The following is an 18,548-nucleotide window of genomic DNA, read 5'->3' on the forward strand; positions in this document are numbered from 1 at the left end:
GGGATCGGTACAGAGACGTCTGTGCTTATCCCCTAGAGGCTACAGAGTTAGGAACAATTTCACTTATATTCATCTCTGTCGTGCGGTTTGATTTCTCAATGCTAATTGAACTTCTACTCTGTTCTTTCGCAGATGGCGAGAACACGTACCGCTTCATCAGCTGATCAGCAGCTCGAGCCCCCAGCGGCAGCTCCTACGAGGGGTAGAGGATGAGGCCGAGGCCGTGCTAGAGGCTGAGGCAGGGGCAGGGCTCAGCCCAGAGCAGCAGCACCAGCGGTGGAGCCTCGGGTAGAGTTTGATGATGAGGCTCCAGCCCAGACCGTTCCAGCGGGCCCAGCTCAGGTTCCAGAGGGGTTCATCGCTACCCCGGTACTCCAGGATGCTATGGTCCATCTACTGGGCCTTATGGAGAGTGTCACTCAGGCAGGCATACTTCCTGTGGCACCAGCCGTCTCTCAGGCTGGGGGAGGAGCACAGACCCCCGCTACTCGCACTCCAGAGCATATAGCTCCCCAGTTTTAGACTCAAACAGCTCAGCCAGTTGGGTAGTTCCACCGGGTGTTGTAGCTCAGATGGGTGATGCGTCTGCTATGTCTTCAGATGCTTTCTGGACATTGGACAGGTTCACCAAGCTCTTCACTACTACCTATGGCGTTACATCCTTAGAGGATCCCCAGGACTATTTGGACAGCTGTCATGAGGTTCTACGGAACATGGGGATAGTGGAGACCAATGGGGTCGACTTTGCTGCTTTTCGCCTGTCAGGTTCCGCCAAAATATGGTGGAGGGATTATTGTTTGGAGAGACCAGCTGGGTCGCCTGCTTTGACTTGGGACCAGTTCTCGCAGCTATTCCTCGAGAAGTTCCTTCCGGTCACTTAGAGAGAGGAGTACCACAGGCGGTTCGAGCGTCTTCAGCAAGGTTTTATGACTGTCACCCAGTACGAGACGAGGTTTATTAATTTGGGTCGTCATACTCTTCTGATACTCCCCACCGAGAGAGAGAGAGAGGGTGAGGAGGTTTATTGAGGGACTCGCTCAGCCTATTAGATTGCAGATTGCTAAGGAGACAGGGAGCGAGATTTCTTTTCAGGATGCGGCCAATATGGCCACGCGGGTTGAGATGGTTCTAGCTCAGGGGAGCGGTCAGGGGTATGACAAGAGGCCTCGTCATTCTGGCAGATTCAGTGGTGCCTCGTCTGGAGGCAGGGATTCTGTTAGTAGAGGCCATTCTCCCAGGCCGTTTACTCAAAAGTCATTCCGGAGCCGTTTACTCAAAAGTCAAATTCCGGTCAAATTCTCTCCGCTTAAGCTTCCAGGATTATATTCCTTCTTTCCAATTCGACTCCGATTCATCCGAAAACTGAATCCAACCCTGCACACAAGTCGATATACATAATGTGAAGCTGTTCTTGAACTCAAACTGCCGAACCGGATGCAATTGTTCAAAACGACCAGTCGGATCGTTACATTCAGAATCATTGAAATAATTAAAAGCCGATCTTGAACTTTAGAATCTTCATGCTTGAAGGGTAACATAGCAAAATTGTTTGTTCATAAGTATCAAAGGAAAAGAGAGAAATGTAAGTTGGGTGTAAGCAGGCAGAAGAAATCTAGAATGCTGTGTCTCTTATTATTTCTCTTAATTTATGGGAATATTAAAATAGAAAAAAAAAACATTTGAAATTTTGTAGAAAATTTTGGCATGAAAAAGGGAGCAAAAGTTTTTTCCTAGAGTAACTATATGATTGTGAGAAAAAAGAAAAGAAGGAAGACACAAATATAATATAGGAAATGATAGTAGGAAAGATGGTGAAAATTGAAAAAAAAAAAAGAAGATAGAACTTAATAATAAAGGGTAGAGTACAGTCTAAGGAATAAAGAGGGAAAGAATGTATTAACCTCCCCGAAACACCATATTAGTATAAGTGAAATTTTTTCTTTATTTTACTTTTATTGAATATCGAAAATAAAATATGCAGTTAGTGTGAGCTCTAATTCTTACCAAAAGTATTTATTTTTATAAATTGTAATTTATCAATACATATATATATATATATATATATATATATATATATATATATATATATTTGGTACAGAAATTATCTATTATATCTCAACTAATTCTATAAATTAAAAATCATTTCTAAATATTTTGGGTGTGGTTTATAACCGCGCGAAGCGTGCAAATTCCCTAGTTTTATATATTTAAAAGGAAAATAGTAAATTAGATTAAGCAGCATGTAGTACGTCTCAGTTTAAGGGTAAATACTTACTCACACCGAGTGTTTACACCAAACTATATTAACTCACTATGGTTAATTAATTTCATTAGATGTGAATACATATAAGTTACCATGGTTAAATGATTGAATTTCATATGCAAGACACATGCCATATATCTATTGGTTTGGTGTAAATATCCGATGCGGGTAAGTTTTTACCCAGTTTAAGTGCAACTTGGTTAATCTTCTCTCTCTAATCATCGTCAACTCCTGAAGAGGACATTAGAGGATACATTTTACCACATTAGAACTAAAATGAGAACTTGTAATAAAAAAGTTACTGCAACCCAAGATACTATGACAACCATATCCACGACTACTTCTACATCTTCTATTTTGAGGTGCATTTACTAATGAATGATACACATCCTAAGTATTGTCTTATTCAGTGACACGTGTCCAACACCCCGCGATGGAAACAACTCAACAAGATAACGCGGGATCGAATACTATCCAATTAAACAACCAAAGCCGCAGTCATGAAATTTCCTCATGAAACAGTACGCGGTTTAGATGCTGGACGAGGGCGGCAGCGACGAGTTCCACCGCCGGCCAGAGCCGCCGAGCACCGCCATCGACACCACCACTCCCAGGGTCCTAACCATCTTATCCTACGTTCTCGAAAAGTTGGTTGCACGAAATGACCAGCTGATGCTCGACCACCACGATAATGGACTCGCCAGCAACGGCGGCGAAGGCGGCTCGGTGTTGGGGAAGAACTTTAATGCGTTTCATGGGGTGAGAGCGCCGAGTATAAGTATACCAAAGTATTTGGAGAGGTTATACAAGTATACAAATTGCAGCCCGTCTTGTTTTGTGGTGGGATATGTGTATATTGACAGATTGGGGCATAAGTATCCTGATTCTCTTCTCGTTTCTCTTAATGTTCATAGGCTGCTTGTCACCTCTGTCATGGTTGCTTCCAAAATGCTTGACGATGCGTAAGTATTCTTTTCTCTCAATAATATTCAATGTAAGGTGTATTTACACAGTTACGACACTTTAAAATGTAATTATTCATAACTATTTCACGTGCTAATTGGTAATTTAGAATAAATACTACTTAAGTATATACTATAAAAGGTTTTGTTTATGTTGATGATGTAACAAGTTTTCATACTACAAGTATTAATTTTCTCTCTCAATAATATTTAATGTAAGAAATATATATTTACGCAGTTACGACACTTTAAAAAGTAATTATTCATTACTATTTCACGTGCTAATTGGTAATTTGGAATAAATAGTAGAGGTAACTATAAAAGGTTTAATTTACTTTTATACTATTATTGTACATAGTTTATAATATTCAATACGTGCTACTTTGGATACCAGGTAAAATTATATTGTGTAGTAACTACTTAAATATAGAGTGTATGTGTGTGTGGAAAGTGGAATGACAAGCTAATTTGGATACCAGGTAAAATTATATTGTGTAGAAACAAAAGGTAAACTTATAAGTGTACAAAATAGTACCTACTCCCTCCGTTTTATTTTATATGACGTTGTTTGACCGGACATGATTTAAGAAAGAAGAAAAGATGGTTGAAAGTTATGGTCAAAAAAGTTAAATTATTTTTAAATATAGAAATATATCATTTTTCTTGGGATAAATTAAAAAGGAAAGTATGCCAAATAAAATGCGATAGAAGGAGTATTGAATAGCCTATGATAACTTATTGAAAAGAAGTGAAATTCAAGTTGGAACAATCACTCGTAGACCATTAATTATTTCCTGATATTTTTGCTGTTATAATGTACGTACATCAGACACTACAACAACGCATTCTATGCCCGGGTTGGAGGAGTAACAAATGCAGAATTGAACAAGCTAGAATTGGAACTACTTTTCTTGTTAGATTTTGGAGTTAATGTGAGTTCGCGAGTTTTCGAAAGTTATTGCCAGTATTTGGAGAAGGAAATGTTGAGCAATGGACCAAGACTCAAGATTGAAAGGCCAGTAATTATTAATAGCAGTAGTACTGTTGATGATGCCACTGAAATTTCAGTCGAGGATACTCAGACTTCTTCACCATCCCAATTGCCAGACTGATTTCACCTCTCCTATATCCTTGTAACTTAACATTTGTGTTACTGTCGCAGTGCGACAGCTTAATTTGTAGAATATGAGTTTTGCGCATTAGGACAAAGCCTATTGCATGCACATACAACACAATTGAATGATTCTTCCCATCACATATATAAGTTTACAAAAAGGAAAAGAAAAGATATATATATGATTCCTATTGTTTTTTATTTAATTTTTGAAAAGAGGTTTAAGTTACATATAGTTGCAGTGTAAACAATTTTACATAAACAGTGTAATTTAACTGACTATAGCATGTTATTAATCAAAATTTGATCTAGTTTATTAAGCTTGTTATGAGAAGTTATATGTTATTGAGTCAATTTAACTTGATGATGTAAAATATGTGTGTGTTATCATGCATAGAATTTCTTTGAGATTTCATCTTAATATAAATTCATAGTAATAAACTACTCCCTCCGGTTCAAAATAAGTGATTTTTTGGCCTTTTTCTTGTGGTTCAAAATAAGTGATTTTGCCAGATTTCAAGAAAGAATTAATTATTTTTTTCCTACATTGTCCTTGGAGTAAATAGTGTTGGAATATGTGTTAGGAGTGTTTATGTGAGATAGTAAAGGTTAATATGGTCAATACCATTGCTAATTAATATTAAAAGGTAGATTTCTTAATCTGTGTGAATAAAATCCAAAAAATCACTTATTTTGAACCGGAGGGAGTAATAATTGCAAGACTTCGATAAGAGCTTAGACATCAACAGCGCGGTTACTAATTGCATATAGTAGGGTTTGTTATGCTAATTAATGGCCTGTTTGACTTGGATTATCAAATATTCTTTCTGGTTAAATATAATTAAAATAGACTACAATAGCCATAAACTCTTACCTCCTCCTCCTCCTCCTCCTCCTCCTCCTTCTTCTTCTTTTCTTTTTTTCTTTTTCTTTATTAAAATAGCCGATTTTCTTATAGTATTATTTTGTGCACATTCTCTTTTGCACCTATCAAGTATTGACACTTACAGCTTTGTATCATATTGTATTGTTATCCTAAAATAATATTTGTTTTGATTGTTTCATTAAAATTGGTTGTATTGTATTGTTAAATCCATTATTCCGAAACAATAAAAAGTCCCCTTTTTTCAAACAATCGATTTGGTGTGGTGGGATTATTTCCTATTTTTCTTTCCAATTATGCCCTAACTTATTACTCCACAATTATATTTTATCTTTTAGCTTTTTTTGCTATTTTAACTCCAAATCTCCAACCTATAACCTACTTTATTTTTTCCAGAACTTCTGCCGCCAACCTTAAAGGAGTTTTGCCGCCTTCTCTTTTATTTTTTCTCCTAATTTGCTTTTAACTCAATTCTAATTAGATGTGCTCCTTTGTTTTTGCCTTCTTCTGTCTCACTCCTTTGTTTTGCTTTCTTAAGGTGTTTTGCCTTCTTCTGTTTTGTTTTTTAAAATTATTTTTATGCATAATTTTTGATAAATTTAATATATAAACAATTGATGGTATTTTAGTAAACTTATCAGTTATATTGCAGTATAATACAGTCAAACCAAACAGCAAAGCATTATTTGACAATAACAAATAATACAATCTATCCAAACATTGTATTCCTAAAACGATACAATACGATACAATACAATACATTATAAAATGATGGGGAACAATAATCCAAATAGAGTGTTACTTGTTTTGGGTGGGATGGGGTAGGGAAAGGGCTAATGAAACTAAATCTTACATCTTATTAACAAATTGCTTAAAGGATATTATGCTTTCGTAAATTGGAAATGCGTGAAAAATGAATTTTGAATTTCACATTTTTAAGAAGGCCAAGACTTTTCTAAGCTCCACTGTCAGGACTTTTCTATTATTTTTTTCACGTATTTGATGACAGTTATTTTATCATGTGATTTTCTCATTTTAAACTACCATCATATATCTACTTAAGATCTCTATTTTAAAATCTAACCTGTCCAACAATAAAAGCATAACCTTTTACAATTTAGCTTAAAAAATTATCCTACAAAAATCTCTTGTATTCTATTTTCAAATGCTCCTCCTATAAAAAGATTGGTGAGGTCGTATAATATTAACAAATTTCATAGCAAATTTGAGCATTGATTTCTCAAAATTTTCATAATAAATAGAAAAAAATAAAAAGTATTATATATAGATTATAGTCTTAGCATTTGAAAATGTAAAAATGTTTGCAAATGGTGCTAAAAGATAAAAATATTTAATTTGACCTTGGGTTTGCTGTCTAGCATCGAACAATTAGAGTCCGAGAAATTAAGGTTCGAATCTCAAAAAAAGTAACACTAAATTAAAAAAAAAAATCATGCATTTAAAATTTTAGTGGAAAAGTTATTCAAGATGTATACAAGTGAAAAAGTGCCACATACTTCAAATTATTCAAGGTACAATCAAAATAACTATAGTAGCACCGTTTTAAAAATAGTTAAATGTTGGAAATCTATATCTATCTATATCTATCTATCTATCTATGCTATATTAAAAGCACAAGGCTCTTAGCGAAATATCGTTTATCTTTTTACCCTTTTAAATTAGAGTTTTTATTGGATAAAATTATAATTTAAATTTTTCTTATATTTATATATTAGATAGCTAAAAATTTTGTTATTAAACTTTCCTTCTCTGAACTAGAAAACCCTAATATTTAAGATTACTAATCCCACATGGACGTCTAATTAACTCAAATTCCTTCTCTTATGGAGTATGACGAGGTAATATGGGAATCTAATTGCTTTGCATAAAGGAGATGGTATCTTCTTTCTCTTTAATTCGCTTTTATCTTTTTAATCCATGTGTGGCTTTTAAATTATGCGATTTGGTCAACTATTTGCATAATATGTTCAACTTTGTCGTGTTTGTTTAAACCCCTCAATTCCTGTCCCTCAACTTTAGTCTTTTCTCTTTCACCTCTTACTTAAGTTCTCTTCTTAGCCGGCTGAAAGCCAGGGCTATTCTAATTCTGTCCTTTGACCCCTCCCTAGTGTGAGCACTACTTCGGGTCCATGAGAGGCCCTTGTGAACTCTGACACACTAGAACTTGGTCTCTAGTCCCTCCTCTAAATGATCTCTGTGAACTTCCCTAGTGTGAGCACTGTCCTGGGTACTTGAAGCCCTTGGGATCTCTGACACACTTGGGACTTGGGTTATGTATGCTCAGCTTTGATATATGGGTGAATCACTCAACAACTGGTTATTTTGTATCTATGAGCATTAATTTTTGAGATGTTGTGGGTTGAAGACCTAGCCTGTCCAAGTGCATCTGGGCCTGCTGTAGGCTCCCTTTAGTTATACTTATTCGGTAATTTGCTACATTAATTCTAGTCTGTAATAATTATTTGTTATAACAATTTGGGGTATTAGTAAAAACTGGGGAAGAGTTTTTATCCTATACTTGCACTAAAATGGGTAGAAATCCTGCCTATTGGCTCATCACTAAGCTAAAATGTGCTATTGCATGTTCGGTTATCGTGTGTTAGAAACCATGCATATAGAAAATTGTAAATTCAATGTGTGTGCAGAAACCGCATTCACATGCCGTTTTGTTTACAAATTATAGAAATCATGTCTATAGGATCTAAAATTGGAATGAATTGTAGAAAGCATGCCTATAAGTTTTAATCAACCTAATTTCTGCCTGTTTATTCAAGAGTCTCCAAACAGTGTGTTATTGTTCTCACTAGAAAACAAGCTTATAAGATTAAAAAGATACTTCTGGATATGTTTCTGTGGTTGCTAGATTTTATTATCGCGTAAAACACCTAGACATCATGCCTATAGGTTTAATTCCCTTATGTTTAAAATCGGTAGGCAAATCATATAGGTTTTGGAAAGTATAATGGCTTTTGCATATAACTATCCGCCCATTAAATCCAAATTCATATAGAAATCCTGTGCATTCTTAATTGTTTAAAATCAGCAACTGTTTTGTTAATCAGACTTGCGTGCATTTGTTGTCTAAATGCGGAGGCTAATTTGAGACTATACTTGTTCCTATTTGAAATTCCTAGTGGTTCTTGTCTGTCGCTTAGCATTTTCCCTTTTTAGAGCAACCTAAGTTAAGGTCTGGAACCACCCTGAAATAGAGGTCCAAATGCCTCCTGGATCATAGGCATGTGACGGTTAATGCACACTTAGGACACGGCTTAGAATTGACTAGTGCGCTTTAGGTAAAAACTTAAAGATAGTAATTGGGTAGCAGGAGATGATAGTTTGTGCCCGCTGAATAATATGAGTAACACCCCATCTCGAGGGAGTTACGAAGTATTTTTTATGTTGCACGGGGTGATCATTTAGGATAAAAAACTTAGGACCCCCCCTTCCCATTTGTCTAACAATTATTCATTCATGTTTAATAATTCCTTATCTCCTAGCTTTGATCATATAGACTAATTCATATAATTGAGTTCGGCCGGGACCAACAGCTGTGGACCTCGAAGAGTTCCTAACACCTTCTGTTCGAGGTAATTTCGAGCCCTTACCCGATCTTTGGTGAAACAAACTGGTCAAACAGAGTTATGTGCGAAATAGGTGCCCTAATGCACCTTAAAATCATTAGGTGGAGACTCTCTTTTAAAAGCCTTCCTTAAAAGAGTTGTCACGTGTCGAAACCCGATTTCACGAGAAAAAGGGGCGCACCAATATGGCGTCTCTGCTGGGGAATTTCAGGCTCTTACAATTACGAACTTGATCTTTGTGAATTAGTCTTCTCTAATAAGCGTGTCTTGTTATTTTTATGTTACTTGAATCTCCCGCTCCCATTTTCCCTTTTATTGCTACATGCACATCCTTTCCCCTGTTTCCCCTTTTATATGCACTCATATGCAGCTCTTGTTTAATTTGATTACCACATGTATTTCCCTTTATCATGTTCACTTGTTCCAAACTTTTAATTTTGCTATATTATGTCTTTCCCCAATCCTTATCTCTTTATTTGCTTTTTTCTCTCATTACGCGAACTAACTTCTTTTTCTTTTCCTTTCTTTTATGTCTTTACCTTTCTTTCAATACTGAATTTACTGCTTTCAACGTGAAAATACTTGACAACATGTTATTTTGTCTTTGCNGACTGCAACACTAGGATCTGCACACAGTGCAGAGTGTAGTATCAGCACAACCGACCCCATGTGCTGGTAAGTGCCTAGCCTAACCTCGGCGAAGTAGTGACGAGGCTAGGACCAGACTACCAAATAAACTTGTGCATTTAAATCATATACAGCGGAAAATAAAGGCAGATATTTACAGTTAAAGATGGGAGGGGAAAAGCATGCTGCGGGGAGTATTAGATAACAACAGAATACCAGAGGGGAATGTAAAGAAACCAAAATTCAAATGCTAACAAGAATAAGAGAAACAAACACAGTATGCACTTTCATCTCTTTCTTGTTGCAGGCATGCAACCCGATCCCATTTCAAATATTACCATGGCGGCGTGCCAGCCGATCCCTTTTCATATATCTTGTTGCAGACGTGAATTTATCTACAAAACTAAGAATATTATAATTCAAACAATTATTTATTGATGTCCATATTATTGTAATATTGACATATTCTCTTATGTCTTACCCTTCAATTATGTACTATTTCTTTACAACAATATGCATATATAATAATAAAACTATTTACAGTGAATGAAGTAATAGGTAAAGCTAAAGCATATTCTTAGTTTGAAAATTAAAGTTAAGTTGAAAAGGGTATTTGAAAATTACGTTTAGACTTACCATTTTAAGTTGTTTCCTAAAAAAAATAGACAAACTGAAATGTTGTTGTAAGCATTGTTAATACAAATTAATATATTATACTTACTATGCTTGGACTTCTGTGGCGTAATATTTATTTCTTTATAGAATTAGCTAAACAGAATTATATATATTATTTTTAGGAAATTATATTACTTCACTTAAAAAAAAATTACAATTCACGACACTTTTCTTAATAGTATTTATGTGATTTACAAAAAGTTTTTACTCATAATACATGGTACACTTTTCTTTATTATAAGGGGAGAGATAGAGAGAGAAAATAAGAAGGTACTTTGGGTGTGTTTGGTACGAAGGAAAATATTTTCCATGGAAAATGTTTTCCTAGGAAATGTTTTTTATGAAAAATAAGTGGTTTTATAACTCTTTTTTTTGTTTGGTTGGTGAGTGAATTTCTTTTTCCAAAAAATATTTTTAGTGTTTGTAAAATAAAGTACTTATTTTGTTGAAATGAAAGAAAATATTTTTTCTACATCATGAAAAGAAAATAGTCTTGTTGAAATGAAAGAAATACTTTTTCTAAATCATGAAAAGAAAATACTTTTTTTTGTTGAAATGAAAGAAAATGTTTTTTATTATGTCATTTTTTGTTGAAAGAAAAGAAAACTTTTTTACATCATGAAAAGAAAATACTTTTTGTTAAAATGAAAAAAATACTTTTTTATATCATGAAAAGAAAAATACTCTAATGAAAAAAAAGTACTCTATCTATAATATGAAAAAAAAATACCATTAATAATATTTTTATTTAGGGTGAGGGTTAGGGGGAGGGGTGGGGTTAGGGCAAGGGTGGGATGAGTGGGGGTGGATTGGTGGGCAGGGAAAATAGGGTGAAAAATGTTAAAAAGTGTTTTGGAAAACGAGTTGATGAGTAAAATATTTTACAAAATATTTAAGTCAATCAAAACATTTTTGGGAAAATATTTTCCAAGTACCAAACACACCCTTTATCTGTTTTCTTTTATTTTCGGGAAAATAAAAAGAAACTAAAAAGAGAATATGCTATCCCCATTCTCCTCGAAGGTTGTGTCTTTTTGCTTTTTAGTTTACCTGGAGGGCTGTCAATTTCATATTTCACCGCTTTCGATCAAAACTTGGACTGCAAAGTCACGGTAGAGACCACCGGAAAAGCTGAAAGCTTGATTCATTTATCATCGGAAAGCTCACCCCGACGACGACGAGGAACAAATTTGCTGAATTGATATAGTAATAATTACCAGTACAATAAAACATGGCTGATAAAGACGATTTCCTTCAGCTCATCAAGCGATTCGGCGCTTTCTTGACCGTCAAGATTTCTAATCTCCTCGACTCTCTGGTTCTTCCTCTTTCTCTTTCCCTCTCTCCAATTTTAATATGTTTTCCTTGTGATTTAAGCACTGAATAATTTTAATTGATAAAATGTAAGGTTTTAATATGCTTGAAATCTAGTTATTTATCTTTGATTTCTATAAAGTTCAGAAATTCTATCTGGAATGTGCTAGTTAGGTCACTGAAGTTCTGTTTTGCTTAACGTAGTATTGTCTCTTTTGGATGAGAAGTACTACTTAGTATTTAGGACCAGCGTGAGGAGTGTGCCTGTCTTATTCTATGAGTTAATAGACGCTTGAATTGGGGAATTCAGATTACGAAGGGTTAATTTTGAAATGATGAAGAGATGATTATGATCAAATATCTCTAACAATAGTAGCTCAAATGTTATAGGAGTAATATTAAGTTACTGTATAATTGCGATAAGGTCGTTTGTCATTTCAAGCTTAGACTGATGTAGATTTGGAAAGCGACCTGTTCATAGAGTTTAGGAGCCAAAGGGTTGGTAGTTAAGTGGAGAAGGGTAGAGGAGCAGACTCATTATTTCATACCGTACGCTAGTCGCCTGTGGAGATTTCTAGTTAACTAAAGAAAAAATCTTGGTTAAATGTAGTCCCCAAGTTTCTAAATTGATTAAGCTTGAAAATGTCTAGTGAAAACTTGTTCCCTATTCTTGGTACTAATACTGCTTTCTATTCTTACTGCTAAGTTGTGATTTCTGGTTAAAGACTTAAAGCTTTCTCCCAGTTTGTTTTCAAAAAATAAAATGCATTTCATTATTTGATGGGTGTTTGTTTTTCTTTAATTTTGTGTTTTTTTCTCCGCGACTATTGGTCTTTCCATTGTCTTCTCTTCTTCCGGTTCTTGTCTCACGTTGTTCTCTACAGTACTATTTCTTGTTCATCTTCACACGTTCTCATGTTTAAGCAGTTCTTTCAAATGCCAAATCCGTTCTTTCTTTATCTTCATGACTCATTATATCCCTATGCATAACCTCTCCGCTACTTGCGTTCTGGCAATTTAATTAACCTTCCGCAATGACCTTGATGCTGGCCAGGCTGATTTGGATGCAAAGATTATGATTCTAGTAGCTGCTAAAGGCAGTTTAAGCTGCCGAAGCTGAGGGTGGAGGAGAAAAACAAGTGAGGGGAAAAAGTGAGAGACTCGGGTTTCCAATCGTGCGTCACTGGCCCTTGGGAATTTCCCGGTTATAAAAAAGGAGGAAAAGAAAAAACTGAGAAACACGGGCTTATCTAATAACATTGCTGGTTTCTAGTTTTAGTCTCACAGATTAAGAGATTGGGTGAAGTTATGATTACCAACTATTTTCTTGACTATGATATTTATTGTAGCTTTGTCTGTTCATCAGATTGCAAATAACTTCTTGTTTCCGTTATCTATTTAATTACCATATCCTGAGGTAACCCAGAGAATGATGTCAGTCAACGAGGACTCTCTAGTATGTTCATGTCAGATAGTTATGTGTAAATATGTCCTAGTCCCATATGTAGTAGGAGTAGAATATGTCCTAGTCCCATATGTAATAGGGTAGAATATGTATTGTATGTAGGTCTCATTGTATCATTGTTAATAAATAGATTTTTCTCCCATGCATTCTCACATGGTAGGGTAGAATATGTATTGTATGTAGGTCTCATTGTATCATTGTTAATAAATAGATTTTTCTCCCGTGCATTCTCACATGGTATCAGAGCTTCAGTGAGAAAATTATCGCTGTGCGTCATTCCAGCGACATTCGGGAAGAAAGATCTCATCGCCGTGCAATTTTCCGGCAACTTCGTCTTGTTCCTGGGGCTCATCACTGCTACAATGGTACTGTGCTTATACCAGTGCCACCATCATATTAGAAATCCTTGTGCGACCAAATCCCAGAAATCCAGTCCCATCAAAATAGAAAAGTCAGTCACCGCGCGTCTTTTCTGTTGACGACTCAAGATTGATTTGCATTATCTCCTCATCGGTAAGTGTTGTGCGAAAACTAACATTACCATCTTGTTCGGAGAAGTCAGGCGACAAAACCCCAGTCAATCGCTCCGGTCGACGAGCTGCAATAACTTTTCTGGCGCGTGTGAGCCACTCCGGCCACTTTTTGACAAAACTTCTTGCGGACAACCTACTCGTCCAATGATTCCGAGCCTACCCATATAAATTACATCAAATTCTGACAACTTATTTTTCCGACGTGAACAATGCACTTTTCCTGCGTGAATAGTGATTTCTCGGCATGAACAGTAATTTCCAAAAAAAGTTTTTGTTTTCTAGTTGTGTTTTAGAATCTATTTTGTAGGGTGGAATTCGGCATAGTCTCACTATTTTCAAATTTTTCCGGAGACTTTTCGGCATCAACAACCAACCGGTTTTGTTGCTCAGGGGGAGACTAGTGGCCTTGTATGTCGAATGGTCAGCTTGCAAATATTTTCACCAAGTCCCTCACTAGTCCTCGTATTAGTTACATATGTAACAAGCTCGGTACATATGATTTGTATGCACCGGCTTGAGGGGGAGTATTAGATAGTTATGTTTAAATATGTCCTAGTCTCATATGTAGTAGGAGTAGAATATGTCCTAGGCCCATATGTAGTAGGTTAGAATATGTATTATATATAAGGCTCATTGTATCATTGGTAATAAATAGATTTTTCTCCCATGCATTCTCACAGTTTAGTTGATTTTTATTTTCCATTTTCAATTGCAAAAGTATAGAACTTCAGTTCTGCAATAATATTATGAAATTTTGGTTTGGGCCAATATGGATGGCCCCTATTTATCTTTCCGAAGTTTCTTTTTTCCTGGACCGTTTCAATTGTCCTTTTTCTTTTGGGTCGTGGTTTCCCTGTTAAGTGCATTCTTTTGCAATTCTCAGATTGAACATCATAATTAAATGAAATAAAAATGATAGATATTGAAGGGTCAATTAAGCAAGTTACAAATCAAATGGCATAAAGAGTTTTAATTCTAAGCTACACTTTTCAAAGTGTGACTCGCCAAATCGTTCATACATCTTGCAGCATTCTCGAAGGCAGTGCATGTAACATAGGATGCAGAAAGGCAACACTTCTAAAGTGTGGGTGCCCAAATCATTCACACCACTTGCGGAGCTGGGGAAGGCTATGGGTGTTAACTTCACAATTTGTGTTCTCCCCAATCCAATAATCTGTTATTTCCCTATTTTTTGCAAATAAAGACTTTCTGGATATAAGTTGCTGTATAACATATAATATACTCTTCTCCTAGCATTTTGAATAGGTTGGTCTGTTCCTTCATCACATGAAGGATCTATCGAAATATTGTACTGCTTTTTTCTGTAATATGATGGTAAGAGCTATTTGGTAAATGCAGGATTCAAGATCCGTAGGGGCTATAGCAGGTCTTGCATTTGCAGTAGTTTTCACCTGGAGACTGTGGAGATCACCTAGTGGCCCACAAAGGAGGCTTCCAAAGCGACAAGCTGCTACGTCTAGTAGTTCTGGTGTAAGAAATCATTCAAGTACAAATGTAGCAACTTCAGGAGTTACCCCTTCTTCTGACGATTCAAATGCTCAAAATGTTATTGATGAGTTCTTTCAGCCAGTAAAGGTAGATAGCAACTGTTCTCCACAATGCCGCAGTATTAACCAATTGTAATTGGTGTATAACTGACTTTTCCTTGTCTTTTTGCAGCCAACACTTGGGCAGATAGTTAGGCAAAGGTTGAGTGAAGGGAGGAAGGTATATTTCTTCATTTCTTCTATTGTTATGTATTAAGTGATTGGATTGAGTACCTCATATTGCATTCCTTCTTTTGTATCCACAAATAAATAAAAAAATGTATTCGAAATTATTTAATGCATCCAGCCTTTTCAGATGGCATACAGGTGAGAATACATTACTCTATTGGAAATCCAGGTTTTGCTTGCTTATGATGGATTGGTGATGACAGATTTTTTATGTAACATACACAATATGGATTAAAGAGAGAGTCGGGATTGAGGAGCACATTCTAAAAAAATAGCAAAGAAATATGGGATTGTGGAGGGGGAACGGCTGGAGGACTAAAACATCACACTCCCTTTCGGGTGCGGCCTGTAGAGAAACATTTCGAACGGGTGGGAAGGACTTAGAGGTGACATCACTCTCAAGGTAGAGGAAGGGAGCAGGGTCAATTTTTGGGGACACATGTGATGCTGGAAAAATACGGAGACTTCGCTTTCGAGCATCTGTAAATTTATGCAAGGAGGAGATGACATTCCAACAGTCTTTGAGGTTCCAAGGAGAGGAAGTCCAGTGGGACTTAATGTTTAACAGGAATCTTCAAGACTGTAGTAGCGGAATTCTGAAATGTTGTTGAATTGCCGAACTAATTAAATTTTTTCCCCATGACAACCCAGATTCTTGGAAGTTGGGGGAAGGGTTATGGACTGTTCTGTGTCATCCTTTATCTTTTTGTGCCCTTATAGGAACATTGATAAGAATGCTTATATTAGTAGCGAATCTGCTCCTGTTACATCTTGAAGTATGTGGTAGGATTGGTCTGTACCTCGATTTGAAGAGAACCATATATTATTCGACCTAATTTTTGGAGAAAGAATCAATCCAGGACTTCTTTTCAAGCTTAAGTAGATAAAAATCTTTCTTAATAATTTGTTTGGTAATGGTGGATTCTAATGGCTTTCTGGATGGCAGCACCGATAAGACACGTGATTTGGATATGGTTTTTAATTACAGGTGACATGTAGGTTGCTTGGAGTGATCTTGGAGGAAACTAACCCAGAGGAGCTTCAGGTAATTATTATTTCAGGTATTGATTATGGACCGGTGTATAGATGCTGTTGACATTGTTTATACTTTGTCTTGACAGCAACAAGCTACTGTACGATCCTCTGTGCTTGAAGTGTTGCTCGAAATCACCAAATTTTGTGACCTTTATCTCATGGAAAGAGTTCTTGATGATGAAAGTGAAGTAAGTGCTCACTCTTTTGTATATATTCTATTTGTTAATTTCTGATTGTTACTGATGCAAACTCTTATTATATCCTGGTTGCCTGTTTCAGAGAGAATAATGTTATGGAGAGATTAGAGATGCAATTTTATGTCCTTTTTCCAGAAAAAATTTTGGGGGGGGGGGGGGTTACCAACTTTTGTGGGCATGATTCATTAGCTTTTTGCACAGAGCAACTTAGCTCTCTAAAGTCATCCTAAATTGAAAATCTGAAGAGATGCATTTAGTTTCTTTCAGCAAGATAAAAAAGACTACAGTTCGACAATGGTCTAGATCAAACCTAGAATCATCCTGCCGTGCCTTTATAGTGGCAAAGACTTCACTTATTGGTCTTTGTTAATTTTCATAAATTTATTTTCTAGAGCTCAAACTTGAGACCATTTTGTTCTTGCCTAAGTGCCCTACCATGAAGCAGCGTGCAAGATTGGAGTCAGAGCCAGTTGACTCTGAGATGGCATTGTATTTGGCTTTCCTTTTGGGATTTCTCATTTGCAAATTCCTGGTCATGCAATTTTTCTATGTCTGCTCGGAGTTTGGAACATGGACCATTTTTTTTTTTTTGATAAGGTAATAAATTTCATTAATAAGGGCGAAAACAAGCCCGTATACAAGAAGCATACCCAAAAAGTGGAAACCTTACAAAAACATAGACCAAATTCTTAAGAATGAGACTTAGAGAAATCCTAAAAGGAGAACCAGAACGCAAACTCTATTTGGGGATGCACAACTTAAGTTTTTCCAATTAGCAGGTACAGTACGTTGTGACTTTCAGTATTTTGCTTTGTTGAACTTGCATGAATCCTCAAACTGGAATTTTAAGATTTATGTTCCTTTTCTAGGATTTCCTCAAGCAAAAGCTTAAATTCATGTTGGGTTGTATATCGTGCACTATGCTTGCTAGCCACCTTTTCATTTTAGCAGCCACAAATTCTTAAACATGTGGACATTATTTCAGAATGTGTAAATGCTTTGTATGATGAATTGAACATTTACATTGTTTATTTCTGTACATATTCATGGTATGAGCTAATATGTGCAGAGAAAGGTCCTCCTGGCTTTAGAAAATGCTGGAGTATTTACATCTGGCGGCCTGGTCAAAGACAAGGTAGCAGCTAAATAGCTTTTAACCTTCGACTTGTTCCCTTTTCCAACTGTTTGCTTCACATTTAGGGATGCATAGTTGCTTGTGAATGTATGTTCTTTCTCTAATAACCTGAGCTCATCGACGTTTAATCTATGGTGTGGATAGGTGAACTTTTTTCCAGTTTTGTTTGGCTGGTCACAATCTATTTTTCCTGTTCCCGTTTCCTTTTTCATCTGAGGGATCTTTTTCTAGCTAGGCAGACATGTAACCTGAAATCCAAGAATGATGAAATCCCTTTATGATCCACCAAAAAAAATGAAAAATGAAAACAAAAAGAAAGAAAGAATAACAGAATCCCATGAATGTAAATGAATTCTCTTAAAAATGTTGATGATGGTATGTCACACATTCATCTTATGTGGTGTTTCTCTTAAAACTATTTAGTGGACTACTGTGAGTTAAACTTTACAGAGTAAGTGCAAGAAGAATATGAATTAACATGAAATTGAAATACACTCCAGATGGCCCATAGGGCTTTGGTCTAGTGATACGAGCGCAGTGTATGATGTGTGGGTTAGGTGCAGGTCACGAGTTCAAAACCAACCGTAGACATATGGCAAGTATTTAAGTGGAGATGGATAGATGGATGGGTCCATTATCCACCGAGTTTGCAGATACTACATTTTAAATGCAAGGGAATATGTAGAATTGGTTACTAAGAAGAAAATGTGTCCGTCTATGTGTGAGTGAGGATTGAATATTTGCAAATTGAATCATCTGAATAGTAATTGATGGCTATTGGCTCAGATGCCATATTAACTTCTAATGCAAAAGTTAAGGCGCCATAACCTAATAAATGATTGTCAACAGAGTTCATTTGACATCCTTGGTTGGCAGGTACATACCATTACTCATGTGAATATGTTGGTTTGCAGCTAGGAGGAAGCAAAAGAAAAGGAAGTCTCACAACTTTTACCATATTAATAGTTAAAAGAAGCTCAGATTTTGCCCCCCCCCTTTTTTTGGTT

General features: G+C 36.0%; 2 protein-coding genes across 2 annotated transcripts in view; both read left to right on the forward strand.

The window, feature by feature from the left end:
- LOC109229271 (cyclin-U1-1) lies at positions 2,761-4,480 on the forward strand. Its single transcript, XM_019394657.1, has 2 exons — positions 2,761-3,225; positions 4,055-4,480. The coding sequence occupies exons 1-2, from the start codon at positions 2,798-2,800 to the stop codon at positions 4,335-4,337; spliced, it is 711 nt and encodes a 236-aa protein (XP_019250202.1). The 5' UTR covers positions 2,761-2,797; the 3' UTR covers positions 4,338-4,480.
- Positions 11,121-18,548, forward strand: part of LOC109229273 (peroxisome biogenesis protein 22) — a 10,175-nt gene continuing 2,747 nt past the window's right edge. The window contains exons 1-6 of the mRNA XM_019394660.1: positions 11,121-11,444; positions 14,798-15,034; positions 15,119-15,166; positions 16,163-16,219; positions 16,296-16,397; positions 17,476-17,541. Of these exons, the coding sequence (XP_019250205.1) occupies positions 11,358-11,444; positions 14,798-15,034; positions 15,119-15,166; positions 16,163-16,219; positions 16,296-16,397; positions 17,476-17,541 (597 nt within the window). The 5' untranslated portion in view covers positions 11,121-11,357. The remainder of the gene's footprint in view (positions 11,445-14,797; positions 15,035-15,118; positions 15,167-16,162; positions 16,220-16,295; positions 16,398-17,475; positions 17,542-18,548) is intronic.

Source organism: Nicotiana attenuata, chromosome 7 (assembly GCF_001879085.1).
Source record: "Nicotiana attenuata strain UT chromosome 7, NIATTr2, whole genome shotgun sequence".
Classification (NCBI taxonomy): Eukaryota; Viridiplantae; Streptophyta; class Magnoliopsida; order Solanales; family Solanaceae; genus Nicotiana; species Nicotiana attenuata.

Coding starts and splice junctions, on each gene's coding strand:
- LOC109229271 (XM_019394657.1), top strand. CDS start 2,798: ATGCTGGACGAGGGCGGCAGCGACGAGTTCCACCGCCGGCCAGAGCCG. Junction 3,226..4,054: donor TCCAAAATGCTTGACGATGC/GTAAGTATTCTT, acceptor TACGTACATCAG/ACACTACAACAACGCATTCT.